The following is a 14,906-nucleotide window of genomic DNA, read 5'->3' as shown; positions in this document are numbered from 1 at the left end:
TGCAGTGAGAACTGATTTATTTTATAATTATGTTTAGAGTTCAAGAACGATGTTTAATTATTGAATCCTGCTTGCTTCATTAATTAATTTGATTTTCCATGATTTCCTGAGAATTTCCCTAGGCCTAGCGTTTAATCCATCTGAATTTACAACTCTTTTATTTTCTGTTTTTGCATTGTTTTTAAATTAATATTTTGGTTTAGCTATTGTGTGAATCTAGATTCTTTGTGGATATGATCCCTAAGTACTACAATTGATCTCTTAATTTGAAAGAATAGCTCAGAGTTAAATTTGAGCATATCACAGCCTTTGTTTCAAACTCTTGTCAATAAAGCCGAGGAAGAGTTTGGATTTAATCATCCTGAAGATACTTTTCTCTCTGTTCTGTTACTTTTCACACTCCAGATCAGAACATTAAACCACTCTTCTTGATATCCACTGATTTTCATACCAACTTCTTTATAGACACAAGCGATTACGGTTGTAGCTATGCCTCTGGATTTTTCTATTTTCATAATATCTGCATCCCAAGGGAATATAAAGATGCAAAGCGTGTGATGTGTAACCCTCTCACAGGACAGTATGTTACCTTACCTGAACTTAGAGGTAATTTTAGGCATAGCTATTTAGGGTTTGATCCTCTTTACAAGGAATTTAAGGTATTGGTCATTAGTGTTTCTTATTCAAGTGATTATATCTTAACACTGGGAACTGAGGAACTGAGGTGGAGGACGATCCAGTGTCCTTTTATACATCTTCCTTGTGGGGAAAATATTTGCATCCATGGGGCTTTGTATTACTCAGCTCAAGTTGATCAAGGTAATCATCTTGATTATGATGATGTGATAGTTTGCTTTGATGTTAGGTATGAGAAATTCAAGTACATAGGCGTAGAATGCTGTTTTGATGGATTGATAAACTATAAGGGGAAATTAGGTGGGATTAACATTAAGAAGAATTTTGCTCTTAATGATGGATATCTTGTTGAGTTGAGTATGTGGGTTCTAGAGGATGTTGATAAACAGGAATGGTCGAAATATGCCTACACTTTGTGGGATGAGAGTAATGCTGCTATACATAAAGGAAGTCCTTTATTTCTGGCTGGGATGACTGCTACCGGTGACATTGTTTTGTCAATGAAATATGCAAATACTCCATTTTATGTCGTCTACTTCAATCCGGAAAGGAACACTCTCCAGAGTGTTGAAATCCAAGGTGTTCGGGCCAATCGTTATTCCAAAGTTTACGCCTTTGTAGACTATGTAGAAGATCTTAGTGTTAACGATGCAATGCAACTCAAGCCACGCCTTTTAAAACTAGTCCAAAATTTCGTTCCCAAGAGGCCAAAACCACGACGACGTCGGCGTACATCTCACGACCTCTCCAATTCTTCTCAATCCGTGAAGAACAAGGAGCAGAACATGTACGGATTATCAGCTAACCTTCTCTATCGTTATGCTGTCTTAGCTATATATATTTTTGTTTTATTTAGTTTGTTTTTTGTGTTTTTTTACGTCTTGTTTAGCACTATCATTCGACTGGCTTATAGCTAAAATTGTCACATATGGACATAATATATATCAAAACGCCTAATCAATAGTCTGATTATTCATTTGTTATGATTTACAATATCTTTTCCTGTGGTTTCCTCTTTGGCTCTAAATCTGTCTGATCCGATATTTTTTCTTGATTAATCGTGGGTTGCCTGATCATGGACAAATAAAAAAAATGATCCTTAATTAAGCAACGAATAAAAGACAAGACTCATGGAGTTTTGAAATAGGCTAAGCGTTTGATATACCTTGCAATGAGAGCATAGTTTTTATTTACACCATAGAAAGTGATATTGGCATATTTTCTATAAGGATCTTTCTGTCAGAAGTCTTAGGTGAACTGGTTCACATTTCCTTTGAACATACTTGGGTCTAAATCGGCACCATCCTTGAGAAGTTTATTCATCAGGGAATCAAGAGAACCCTGGATAACGTTATGGGGATATTTAGAGTAGAACCGCAAGAAAGAAATCGATTAGATAAGATAACTTTAAATCTAAAAAAAGAATTGTGATGATAGTTTTCGTCGATGTTACATCTATGAAATGCAAAACTTCCAGCAACCATTGTTACATAGTCACTACTACGAAATAAAATCTTATGTACATAGACTTTAAATGGTTAAAGCCCATGCTTCTTGAGCCTAGGTTAGCGCCCACCATGAATGAGATCTAATTAGGTCGATCGAACTTTAAATTTGTATTATATCCGTCCGATAATTAAGCAAATACAACGATGATCATGAAGAGAGGACAATACTCATCAGATTCCATCACTATTGATCTCAAAACGAACAAGTCGACAAGGCTCCCTCAACAAAGTTGTAAACCATAGCAGGAGTTCTAACTACTGAAAACGCAGGCAAAAAGGTTAATGGCACAGTTACAAAAACATTGACAAGAATGATCTGAGGATGTGAAGGAGTTGGAATCTATTTCTATGGCTTCAACTCCATAAATATCCATAGAAATGTTTGTTTCAACTCTCGGAAAAAAAAAAAAAAACTTTCATGCCCGTGAATTTATAGATTCAGTGATAGTTTGAGTATGAATCTGAATCATTACTAGGTTAACAAGTATTAGTATAAGCATATTGAATTTTATTGAACTCTGCATCTGAAACAGAGTCTGCGACTAAAACAGAGGATTCTCTCTGATGACAAGAAAAAAACAAACAAACAACAAGTGTTAGCCATAACTGGCTGTGTTACACGTTATGTAGCTCCTCGAGAAGCTTCTTCAGGGAATCAAGCGAACCCTGGAAATAGCACGAGACTATGTAAAAGCAGAACCGAAAGAAAGAAATCGAATTTGATCCACTGACCTGTGATATGAGCAAGAATGGATACATATCTGAGAACTTCGCAATGTGACCTGGAGCTTAATTTGGATCCACTATCCTAGTCTCAGAGGCTGCAAACAATATGTGACTCGTGATTAAACATGCATCGCCAAAATCTGTTGTTGTAGTTAGAGTAATGGTAGGATAAATTAAAAGGAATATGAAAGATGTGTACGTATGCGTATAATTAATGAAGAAAAACAAGTGCTGATGCATTCAAATTCCTTTTGTGTGTTTGTGTCTTTTGTATTATATCACATGCATGATGAAGAAAGAAGTAGATTGCATCGTTTGTTATTGCTTGCCTCAGCGGGATACGACCAACGAGGTGCTCCCAACGTGTCACTCGGGGAAACTCAACAAACTCAAGAGAGAGATGGAGTTATTTGGTTCTCTCAAGTTGTTGTCAGCATATAAATTTGATATCATCTAACTTACCATATTAATTTCCTTTATTAAATTATTCATCAAATAAAATATTTTGTTATATAACTTAACATATTAATTTGCTAATTATCATTATACTTCACGTCTCATTTTTATATATGAGTCTATTTTGTGAAACAAATAAATTATCATATTATTTATTATAATTAAAAAATAGTTTTATTTCCGGATATACCATAAGTTGAATTTTTAAAAACAAATATAAATTGTTCAATCTATAAAGTATTCAAGATTTAGTAATATTATTCTTTAGAAATAATATCTATTGAATTAAAAATTTTACTGAATAACGGGTCAAAATTTGAATATTTAAATTCAAATTTACAAAATTATGTCTTATAATGACATTCAAATCATAATGTAGAATATACAGTATTGAAATAACTTTACATATATAATCTAATACAACATATTAAAAATTTATTTTAAAATCGAAAATATACAAAATTTTGTATAAAATAAAATTTAACCAGTTTTATAGCACGGATAATTATCTAGAATCATTATCAATATAAAACTTACAAAATATGTATCTTTTTTCAAGCCATCGTATTTATCCAGCATAATGTTTTATCCAAAAACTTTTAAAAACAATCACATAAATTATATTTTATATAAAAATTACAATATAAATAAAATGAATTTGAACTCATGCTTTAGGTTTCGAGTAAAAAGTGATAAAGCTACTAGGTTTCGAGCTCCTCAACTGAGACAAATCGATCTATATGAGTCATGTGATTACCATAGCAGAGAGTGAAGCCGAAAGATAGTGATTTCAGTTGAGAATTTTGAGTTGTTACTTTGTACATGAAATTTTGTTTTTTTATGAACAAGGTAAGCATCAATATGCATTGATAGTGCTACAAAAAAAATTAGAAGGTATAATGTTATACTTTGAAGTATAGGATAAGTATACAATTATAAGTGAACGGTTAGAACAAGATAAGAGAGAGAGATTCACAATTATATACTTAAGCTGCAAGTTTCTTGGATCAAGTTGCTGCTTCAGCAGGAGACGACAGTTTTCCAAGGACCACAATGGGATCACCAATTTCAATTGTTTTTCCAATTCCATCGCCGAGACGATCTTTCCAAACCATGTTCTGCCCAAAGTATATCTGCATATCATTTTCATATCTATCATTCAAAACCCTCATATTCATTTTGTTATTATGATGATACACCCGGACCACGGTCTTTACCTTTCCCTGTGGTTTCCTCTTTGGCTGTAAAACTTTGTCTGACCTGTAATTTCTCAAAGTCTCAATCGGCTCTTGACCTCCAATCCCAGTTTCTTGACTAATCGTAGGTACCTGATCATGGACAAATTAAAAAGCTTATCCTTTAAGAGAACAAAACAAAAGATTCATGGAGTTTTGAACTACGACAAGGTTTTGATATACCTTGCAGCGGGAACATAACTTCACACCGTGAAAGGTGAAATCATTTATAAGGATCTCTGTCCATAAGTCTTCAGCAAATGGTTCACATCCATCAACAAAGATGCTGTAACATTTTCAAGTTAGAGCTATCAAGAAGTGTTGTTACAACAAAGCAATAAAAACACTGAGGACTTTCCTTTGAACATACTTGGGTCTAAATCTGTTGATCCGTACAGGCTCCTTGAGAAGCTTATTCAGGGAATCAAGCGAACCCTGGAAATAGCACGAGAGACTATGTAAAAGCAGAACCGAAAGAAAGAAATCGAATTTGATCCACAGACCTGTGATGCGAGCAAGAATGGATACATATCTGAGAACTTCGCAATGTGACCTGGAGCATAATTTGGATCCACAGGCCTAGTCTCAGAGGCTGCAAATATAACAGCAAACATGTGACTCGTGATTAAACATGCCAAAATGTTTCAAAGGAGTCAAGCTGTAAGATTAACTAATTAAGACAGGAAAGACGTATATGAAACCTGAATCAAATCGAACAAGTCGACAAGGCTTGCCAACAAAATTTGTAAACCACTGAGATGCTTCTTCTCCTTCATCTAGTGCGGAGCCAGACCACTCCCAAACTGAGACACCGTCTGCTATTTTGTCGGGTTTAGCTAGGGAGACCTTAAGGGCATCCATACCAGGAGCTCTAACCACTGCAAAAACACAGCCAAAAGATGAGAAAAAAGACAAAAGAAAAGCCAGTTATAGAAGAAGACTAAAAACAAACAATCTGACCCATGTTAGAGCTCTTGTTGGGCTCCCAATCCTCTGCAAAGGCATGCTTAGGCATTTCTACTTCAATCAAAGCAAGCTTTGGTTCCACTCTTTGAGTCAATCCTCTTCCTTTATCGTTCACAATCAACCAGTTCCGATCCCATAGGAATCCTAAGCAACCAAACCCCCAAAAAAACTTAGCTTTTCTACTTTTCCCCACCCAACAAATCACACAACAATGACAACAGCTTATAAAATACTTTTAGAGCATCATTGCAGGACAGCACAAAAATCAAAAAATCCCCCACTTACAGAACATCCAGAGTCACACCCCAAGGACTACTTAGAACACTCACAAGTTTCATTAACTATATCAAGAACCCATCAACAAGAGCACAACATCTGAAACTGAAGCAAACAAGCAGTGTCACTGATTCATGATGAGCCCTTAAAAAACAGACTACGGGAAGATATCGTTCAATAACTTAAACCCACATGAAGAAATACCTCTCATATGAAACCCAAAAAGGAAAAATCGAAATTGAAACAAATAAAAAAAAATTAGGATATTTCAAAAAGGGAAGAAGATACTAGTTTATACCAGCGGGAGTGAGAGCAGCCTGAGATAAAGAAATCCCTCTACATGATTTGATCGGATAAACGAACAGAGAAGATACTCTTGCGGCCACTTCACTCGCCGGCGACAAAGCGTTCTCCATCTCTTGTTTTCTCTCTTGCATTCTCCACCTTCCGACGAACATATCTTACATTTACCAGAAATTCATTTATGACCCCAAATTTCTTACGTCCTTCGACTAAAGTCTCAAACTTTGGTTTTTAACAAAACTTTCCATTTAAAATCTAACCTTCTATACTCCGTTGAAAGTTTACCACTTTCCGTTGGGAGTAATATTTACAACCAAAAGAAAGAGTAAAAATGACCAATTTCATCTTTAGCTCTTTATGAATACTTTAAAAATCATTTATAAAAATAAAACCCAAACTATAAATTGAAGTTGCATGTTAATCTCAGCTGTTGATGTTGAGATATCTTTCTTTTTTTATTGAAGGGCTTGAGAGAGAGTGAGATATCTTAGTAATAATATCACGCTTATGATACTAATTATGGTTGTACATCTTACTGAAGATGGGGTCAAAGTTTGGCTGGTTATATATATTTTTGGTTCTTCCAAGATGCTTTTCTAGAGCCATGTGGTCTTTGCTGAATCAACCAAAGAGTATGAAGGATGTTGAGAATGTGCCAGAAGAGTGTTATACATCCTCTCACTTCATGATCATGAGATCTTATTTTGTCACGAGAGATGCACATTAGATAAGCCGGAGGTTGATTACTAATTATCCACGAAAACACAACGTGGCTAGCTTCTCCTCTTTCTAAACCTAAAGACGTGAAATAAATGCTCGTATGGTTAATTAAGCAAAAGAAAAAAAAACACAACCATTTGAATCTGAATATCAGTGTTTGTACTTCTACTATACATTTCTGAGATAGAAGGTAAGAAAGACTAACTGGAGTTGACGTGATTGAGAACAACTCAGATGGAAGAGAGAGCTTGCTTGACGGAAGGAGGGATGTCATGTGATTGATTTTGCCATAGGCAAATATGAATACATTATTTGAGGGTTAATACAACAAGAAATCATCTATAACGAAACAAGTGAAAATATAAATTTTAGCTGCAGAATTTATCACCTGTTGATTTTGAGATTTACAATGGTCATTAGATCATGTTTGTCTTTTAGCTTCCCAAGAGAGGAGGCGGGTATCTTTCTTTTTTAATTCAAGGGCTTGAGAGAGTGAGATATCCTACTAATCTATATAATAATAACAATCTGAATAAATACCACTAACATTGCGATTTTTCATTTACCTTTTCGTTAAATAATTTTTTTCTATTTTTTTAAAAAAATCATATTGCGATTATTCATTGTAGAGTTGTGTCATCTACCATAAAAGAAAATCATATGGTTGCTTCCGTACATTGTGGAGTTATATCTTTTCACCGTATCTTATTTCCAACTTTTCCAATAGTTATGTTTATCTAAATATTTATGTATTTTGAACAATATATATATATATATATATATATATATATATATTTTGTCAACATAACTATTAGAACGAAAAGTTGTATTTAAAATTAATTCATTAGTTATGGAACGAGAAGTTCTCTTCTTTTGAATAATGATGAATCTAAATAATATGAATTTTAAAATTCAATATCCAACATTATTCTATAATCTAACTAAAGATTTTAGAAATGATTATAGTAATATAGAAATTTAATCAACTTTAGGTTTTGTAACTTTTTGTAAATATGTGTTTTCTAAGATTTAACTATTTTATCTTTTATTTTTAGAAGTTGTGTATTTTTATTATAATTATTGGTTGATAAATTTTCACTCAAGATGAAATTTATTTTATTTTTAAATTATTTTATCAGAAAATTGTATTTACTTATTATTGATATTCTCACTTAGGATCACTTCTTCATAATATTTGTTTATGAGTAATACAAATATCAATTACTGTTATGATGTTTGTTACTCTTTACCATAATTTTTCATACAATATCTTATACTTATAATACATACAAATTATTTAAAAAATTAATATTTTGTCTCAATACAAGTAGAGTTGCCTCGATTCATTATGACTTTTCATTTAATAATTTTTAACTAAAGTTGAGTCTTTTACCATATTACTTTTTTATTATAAGTTTTTATTTTGATGGTTGTGTTTTTTATGTTCACAGATATATATGTTTAATATTTTTCAAGTTTTATAGAAATTTAATAAATATATTTCATATGAGATACGGATATCCATATGAATACGGATACGGATATCCATACTACGGACACGGACTTCCATACTACGGATATCCATACTACGGATATGGATATCCATATTTCGGATACGGACTTAGATATCCAAATTACGGATATAAATATCCCTACTACGGATATGGATATATATTCATACTACGGATAAGGATATAGATATTGATATGTATATGAATATGATGAAGAATAAGAGAGTTAGAGAGAGGCCAGTGGAGAGCTGAACCAAGTTTTTGAGTTTTTTTGATTAATCAAGTTTCATTTTTTTTTAAAAAAAATCCATGTCTCTGCAGTTCTAATATTAAATGAGCTTTTTAATACATATATTTGATGTGGTTGCTTCTTTTGGGGGTCATCTAGAAGCTTTGGTAATCCTCTTCCTTTGTCGTTCATTTTTTAAAGAACGAGTAAAAATGACCCAAAAGAAGTCTTTTTCAGGATAAAACAAAATTTTCATCTTTAGCTCTTTATGAATACTTTTACTTGAGTGTTGGTTAACACAAGAAGGAATCATCTATAGAAAATAAAATAAAAATGAGAATTATTAATTTAGGCTGCAGAAGTTAATCTCAGCTGCTGTTGTTGAGATTCACCAGTCATTGGATCGTTTGTGTTTTGGCTCTCCAATGGCATGTACTGAGACATAATCGCCATGATTTCGGAATCCATATAAGACTGCATTTTTGGATTTAACACACAAACATATAAAAAACTATCATCATTAGAGTTTAAGAGAGATTCATGATGATGATTAACAAAGGGAAACAAAATTGTGAAAAACATTACCCTGAGACGATACTTGTAGAATACGTAACCACCTACACAAATGCTTGCAACCGCAGCTAGAATCACAAACGTCAAGAACCACCCAACTCTTGATCCGCTTCTCTCTGCGAGAAACAAAAAATACAAGAAATGATGAAGATATGAGTCTTGGATAGTTACAAAAGAATCTGACAAAGTTAAAGATCTTTTATTGTTTGATTTCGATACTTACCGATGCAAGTGTCTTGTTCTTTCATATAGAGACGATTTCCAGAGCATTTGCATTCAAAGCTTCCCCAATTGTTCTTACACTTGCATCCATCACATTGACAAGCTGATTGCTCCTTACATTCATCGATGTCTATATAGTATATATAAAAAGACTAATCAGTTTAAGAAAACATGATGAGAGATTTTGAAGTCTAGAGGAAATATAAGTTTTCACCTTCACATTTAAGACCATCTCTTTTAAAGCCTTGAGGGCAACGACATCCTGATGCCTCCGAGTTCTGAACTCAACAGTTAGAGAATATTTGTTAAAACTTGATGGCATTATTACTGAAAAAAGCCAAAAAACAAAAAGTAAAGTCACTTAACCGAACAAGCAGAGTAAGTTAAGCCCTTTTTGGTTTCAGACCAGCAGCCTCCTTGATTAATTGAGCATCTCGCAGGACCATAAGCTGTTATAACATTCAACCAAAGACGACTTCTTTATCAAAGCAGAACACAAAAAAGTTTATAAATGAAAGTTTTCTACAAGATATCAATGTCGAAGTTCAAGAACATACGTTCACATGAGGTATAGCCATCTCCTTTATACTGCACACCATTCACAACAGGGCATTCACAGACTCTTCCTCTAAATGTGTCCTGACATAATCCAAACTCATGTGTAAAATTTACCAAATCATTTATGAAAAAAGTAGTCTCTAAAATTCATCCGTTCTAATCAAAGTACCTTGCAAGCTGTTACATTAGACTTCTTGTCTTGCCAACACCCTCCATTTGCTTCAAGACATTCGTTTGTTTCGATATCTGTTTCAACAATGTAAAGAAATATTTCTTTAGTTCATTCTATCACCACGAGAAGATCAGCTTACAAGGGAATTGGTTCTAACCTCCACTTAGACAGATTCCTGGTTCAGTTCTTTCCTTAAATCCTGAACATATAGCCTTGAGTACCGCATTCCTCTCGAGTTTACCTAAGCAATGAATAATATTATAAGCTTAAGGATACCTAAACAAACATGTTACAATGAGAATGAAAGAAACAAACCGCGGTATTGAGCATTGTTGATGATCAATGTTGGCAAAATTGTGACATCTCCGCGGTCACCTTGTCCTACCTGAAGGGATTGCTCAGATTTCAAAACTTCATTCTCCACATTAGCTTCAGGATCACCAATACATTTCTTGATCTTGTCAAGTGGTAAACCTGAAAATAAAGAGAAAAAAATCAAGACTGCGAAAATGCAAAGAACGGGTGTGAAAAAAAACGATTATAATGAATGTCTCTTACCAAGAGATTCAACAACTCTCTCAGCACATTCTTTGCTATACTTCTTCTCCTTCATCGAACACCTGATGTGAAAATCAGTCACATAGTCCCACCAAACCCAAGACCGGTTACTCTCTTTCGCTACTTTATGAACACATAACTGTCTCAGATTCTCGAAAACAATGTCTTTCCCATCGTATCCATCACCAAAGTCTTGTTCAGGGTCAGGAGCACAGTACCTCCCTTGGTTTATACACTGAGACTTACATTGATTGCTAGAAACATAATCTTTAGGACAAAACCATGTAATGTAATGAGGTGTAAACAAAGAGTATCCTCCTTTTTCAAGAATCTGCGCATGACCTTTGAAGTTCTTGACAAAGTTCATCTGCTCATCACACCGTGCACCACACTCATCGTTCGTGTTAGTCCATAACTCATACTCAACTCTCTCATCCGGATGAGGTAATGACTCACTCCAGTCTATCTTCAAGACTATTTCCTCTCCTTTTTTAAGAGCTTGTTTGATAGTATTGGCAAAAGAAAAGTCAATTAAAGCAGATGGAATGTTGAGTTTCTCTATGAAGTCATCAGCTTCTTTGGATTCCTCAGGTGAGTCCATTGTTATCAATGGCTCATCGACGTTATCAGCTACTAGAACTGCTGCTGCACCGGACTGTTGACCGTTCCATACCTTTAATGCAAAGTAGCACTCTAATGCAAAACAAAACAAAACAAAGCTTTTTGAGTTCTTCTACAAACTAAATTGAGATTGAGACAAGTCTTATTCTAACCAGAAACAAAAATTTGAATGAAACAGAGAAACAGTTACCTCCACGATCGATGATTAAGATGGTAGGACGAGGGAACTTGGGTTTGAAAGTTTTGTCAAAAGAGTCACAACCATAAGCTCCTTTACCAGCGTAAACGACGGAGCCGATTATGTAACCACCGTAGTTAGGAACGCCGAAGTTAGCAATGGCTGCATCATGCTTAGACCGCATTGCCAAAGGGTTTAGAATCGTCACGCTGCTCTTCTCAACGATGAATCTACCGAAAACTCCGTTGACCACCATGGTCAACGCTAGAAACAGAGCCAAGGTGGCTCCTTTATGAATCAAACACATTGTTTCTGATTAGAAACAGAGTTTGCAAACTTGGGTTTCGAATGGGTTTACGTTTGTTTCCTGAGAAAGTGGAATCAAGTCGGAAAGTAATGATTTTTTTCCCCCGGAAATAGATTACTCTGTTTTTTTTTCTGTAATTTTTCTCGAGAAATTTTAGATTTTAAACACAGTTAGATTGTTCATTTTTCTTTTCTTTTCTTTTTTCCTGGAAAGTGAGGGAATTAAAAGGAAGATGGAGAAAGAAAGAAAGAAAGAAATGAGTTTCAGAGAAAATAGATCTCTCCCTCTCTCTGTTTTCGACTTCTTCTTCTTTTTTTTTCTCGATGAATTTTCTCGAGAAAAAGAGATGTGAGCGTAAAGTAAACGGGAGAGAAGATGACTTGAAAGAGTCAGCGGAACTAACCATGTCTTTGCAACTACTGATTCAACAAACTTCTCTCTCTTTTCTCATTTTTAAATAATTTACAAGAAAAAACAAAAAAACGTTTTCTTAGAATGTAAGGCAAATCGTGAGTTCCTATCATTTTATTTTCTTTTCAAAGCTCTAATCTTGAAGCTTAATCAAGGTGGTGTAACGTTCAAAGTTTTAAATTTTTATTTGGACACTTCCTATGTTAAAATCATACATCTACTAGTATAAGTAAAGTTTCAAAACCAATGCTTACTTCATTGACTTTTATAATGCGAAGTGTAATTGAAGTGCCATATGGGTTAAGTTAGAAAACTTTGGAATCATCCGAAAGACGATGTGACAATTACTAGGAGACATGAATAGTTGCTTAATCAAACATTAATTTATCCAACCTAATTGTTAACGTTACCATTATTTATTTCAGGCTGACTATGAATATGATATGTTTTCTTTTTTTTTGGTAGAAAGAATATGATATGTTTTTTTATAGGTCATGATGTGTTTATTTAAATATAAATTCACGGAAATGTCTACAAACATGCATTTTTTTATTTAGCAGAGAGACCATGTCTATCTATAATATAAAAAAATGATTGGAATGACTTATAGTTAAGTAAAATATTTTTATTTTTATGTTCTACTTGTTGGAGGAGAGCAAATTATCATATTGAACATGATGTTGATTTAAAAATGTGTATGACTGGTATGCATATGATTAAAAATGTTAATCCATTATTTAAAACTTAAGTTGACCCGTTGGGTGGAGTCTCATGCCAAAAGGGAAATTAAATTAAAGTTGTTTCCTTTCCTGTATTTTTATGTCTCAATCTAATTAGCGGTTCTACAAGCATAGTCATGGAAATAAAAATGTTCAAAATAACACTTTCCTCACGTCAGTCATATCAATAGAATTGACAAACATACATCGCCAAGAACGTTCAAGTTACGCTACAAAGTACACCAAGAAGAATTCACAAAAAAAAAAAAGAAAAAAAAAACGTAATGCCCATTTCAAAAAAGCCAATTAACACTAATGTTACCAAGCCATATCAAAAGAGGGAACTGTACCAAGGCTAAAAACAGCAGAAGGTAGTGATGCTTGCTCGAATCGTAACTCCTTACTTCAGCAAAAAGAACACGTTTCATCGTCTTCACCAAGAAAATCCCAGTGCATAGACACGTCCATGGCATCAATGCGTAGTACGAGTATCCCCACATTATCTTGGAAAACCCCGCAAGACATAGACCAGCAAAAGCATAGCCTCCGTATGCCACAATGTCTAGTAACGGTGCCTCTCCGCTACCAAGTGATAGAAGTGTTACTTTCAGGAGCATCACTTGCAAAAACCAACCAACCAATCCTTTCACAAACAGCCAGTTCAAAGCTTCCGGTGTAAACCTAGAGAGACCAATCAGGTTTGAAACAGATTAATAAACCTTATCCAAGCCCTAAGACAGAAAAATCTAAGAGGGAAACCACAGGGAGAGAGACTAAACATAAAACTTACTTTCCATTAAGTCCCAATGAAAGGCCAGCAAGAACAACGTAGGTACCAAATGCCATAAACGGAATGTATAAATCTGGAGCATTGATATCATAGATTGGAGGCTTGTATGAGAGCCTACCACCAACTGGTTCAGATATTCTGGTCCAATGTCCCTGAGGGTTTTCAGCAGAACCCACACTAGTTTAATTTCATGGCTGGTATGAGAAGTTCCCAAACAGAAGAAGAAAAGAAAAGAAAAGACTAGCTTACCCGGTGTAGAAAAGGAAACAAAACAACCTTCAGTTTGTTCCTCACATATTGATCATTCACTTGGAAATAGTATTGGGGATCAGAGAAGTACCGGCTTATCTGTTTCATTTCAGACAACGAGTCAAAAACAACGACAAAAAAATCAGATATTACGTGAAATATAGGGAAACCACTTACATTGCTCTGCACATACTCAGAGCTTGATCCTAAAATTCTCTCCCCATATGCTCCCAAACCACCACGGATAAAACCCGAGCCAGCTCCAGTGAAAGGATTACCAAACGGACCAGGCTGAGGGTTTCCTGGAGGTCTTGGCATCCCCGGTTGAGGTCCCATGTTATTATACATCTCTGCCATCAAACCAAAACCATCACAACCAACACATCTTAATCTCACACCAACCACAAAACCACCACCATCAATGCATCTCTCTTAAATCTTGAAATCAAATAGTAAGATAGCATTTTTGTACATCAAACATTTGCTTCTTCCATTTTGCAAAGACCAAATCAAGATTCAACACCAGATCCTAACATTGACGCTCTAAGTCATCATTTCAATTCATAATGAGTTCGATTTATTTTCGATTTCAATCACGAGAATGCATAACCAAGCTCCAAGCATAGCCTACTCGAGATCTATGATTCAACAGGAAGAGACCTCCAAATCATCTCTCAACACAATTTCAAGAGCTTCCAAGCTCAACAACACAATCATTCTAAGCTAATTCCATCGAAACAAATCAAATTCGTAACGGAAGAAACCAAAGATCTGATTCGCTAAATCGAGAAACAACAAACACATACGAAACGAAATAACAAGACGAATAAAAAAACTTCCACTACAGATCAACACACCAAAAATAATACTAACCTGGAGATGAGCAAGGTAGAGAGTAAAAAGCTTCGAAGGTAAAGTTCTTGCTTTCTTCTCAGGAGAATCAAACAGTGTGATCTGCACGGAGACGATGAAGGGTATTCTC

At 34.5% G+C, this 14,906-nt stretch overlaps 4 protein-coding genes across 4 annotated transcripts; 1 reads left to right on the top strand and 3 right to left on the bottom strand.

Annotated features, from left to right (window-relative positions):
* On the top strand, positions 558–1,549 carry LOC104743668 (putative F-box protein At1g30930). Its single transcript, XM_010464721.1, has 2 exons — positions 558–1,460; positions 1,526–1,549. Exons 1-2 carry the CDS (start codon positions 558–560, stop codon positions 1,547–1,549), a joined length of 927 nt encoding a protein of 308 aa, XP_010463023.1.
* On the bottom strand, positions 4,179–6,273 carry LOC104741701 (mitochondrial amidoxime reducing component 2). Its single transcript, XM_010462606.2, has 8 exons — positions 6,102–6,273; positions 5,522–5,671; positions 5,263–5,439; positions 5,065–5,153; positions 4,932–4,996; positions 4,745–4,847; positions 4,544–4,654; positions 4,179–4,459 (listed from the first exon to the last, which is right to left on the bottom strand). The coding sequence occupies exons 1-8, from the start codon at positions 6,259–6,261 to the stop codon at positions 4,334–4,336; spliced, it is 981 nt and encodes a 326-aa protein (XP_010460908.1). The 5' UTR covers positions 6,262–6,273; the 3' UTR covers positions 4,179–4,333.
* On the bottom strand, positions 8,780–12,129 carry LOC104741700 (vacuolar-sorting receptor 6). Its single transcript, XM_010462605.2, has 11 exons — positions 11,461–12,129; positions 10,650–11,342; positions 10,407–10,565; positions 10,249–10,332; positions 10,089–10,165; positions 9,919–10,000; positions 9,728–9,810; positions 9,576–9,639; positions 9,363–9,491; positions 9,152–9,255; positions 8,780–9,040 (listed from the first exon to the last, which is right to left on the bottom strand). The coding sequence occupies exons 1-11, from the start codon at positions 11,753–11,755 to the stop codon at positions 8,915–8,917; spliced, it is 1,896 nt and encodes a 631-aa protein (XP_010460907.1). The 5' UTR covers positions 11,756–12,129; the 3' UTR covers positions 8,780–8,914.
* Positions 13,024–14,896, bottom strand: LOC104741699 (protein YIF1B). The gene is made up of 5 exons (XM_010462604.2): positions 14,798–14,896; positions 14,102–14,274; positions 13,925–14,023; positions 13,676–13,827; positions 13,024–13,566 (listed from the first exon to the last, which is right to left on the bottom strand). The coding sequence occupies exons 2-5, from the start codon at positions 14,270–14,272 to the stop codon at positions 13,179–13,181; spliced, it is 810 nt and encodes a 269-aa protein (XP_010460906.1). The 5' UTR covers positions 14,273–14,274; positions 14,798–14,896; the 3' UTR covers positions 13,024–13,178.

Source organism: Camelina sativa, chromosome 14 (assembly GCF_000633955.1).
Source record: "Camelina sativa cultivar DH55 chromosome 14, Cs, whole genome shotgun sequence".
Taxonomy (NCBI): Eukaryota; Viridiplantae; Streptophyta; class Magnoliopsida; order Brassicales; family Brassicaceae; genus Camelina; species Camelina sativa.
Note: the sequence above shows the minus strand (reverse complement) of the source record. Positions and strands in the feature narration are given on the sequence as shown.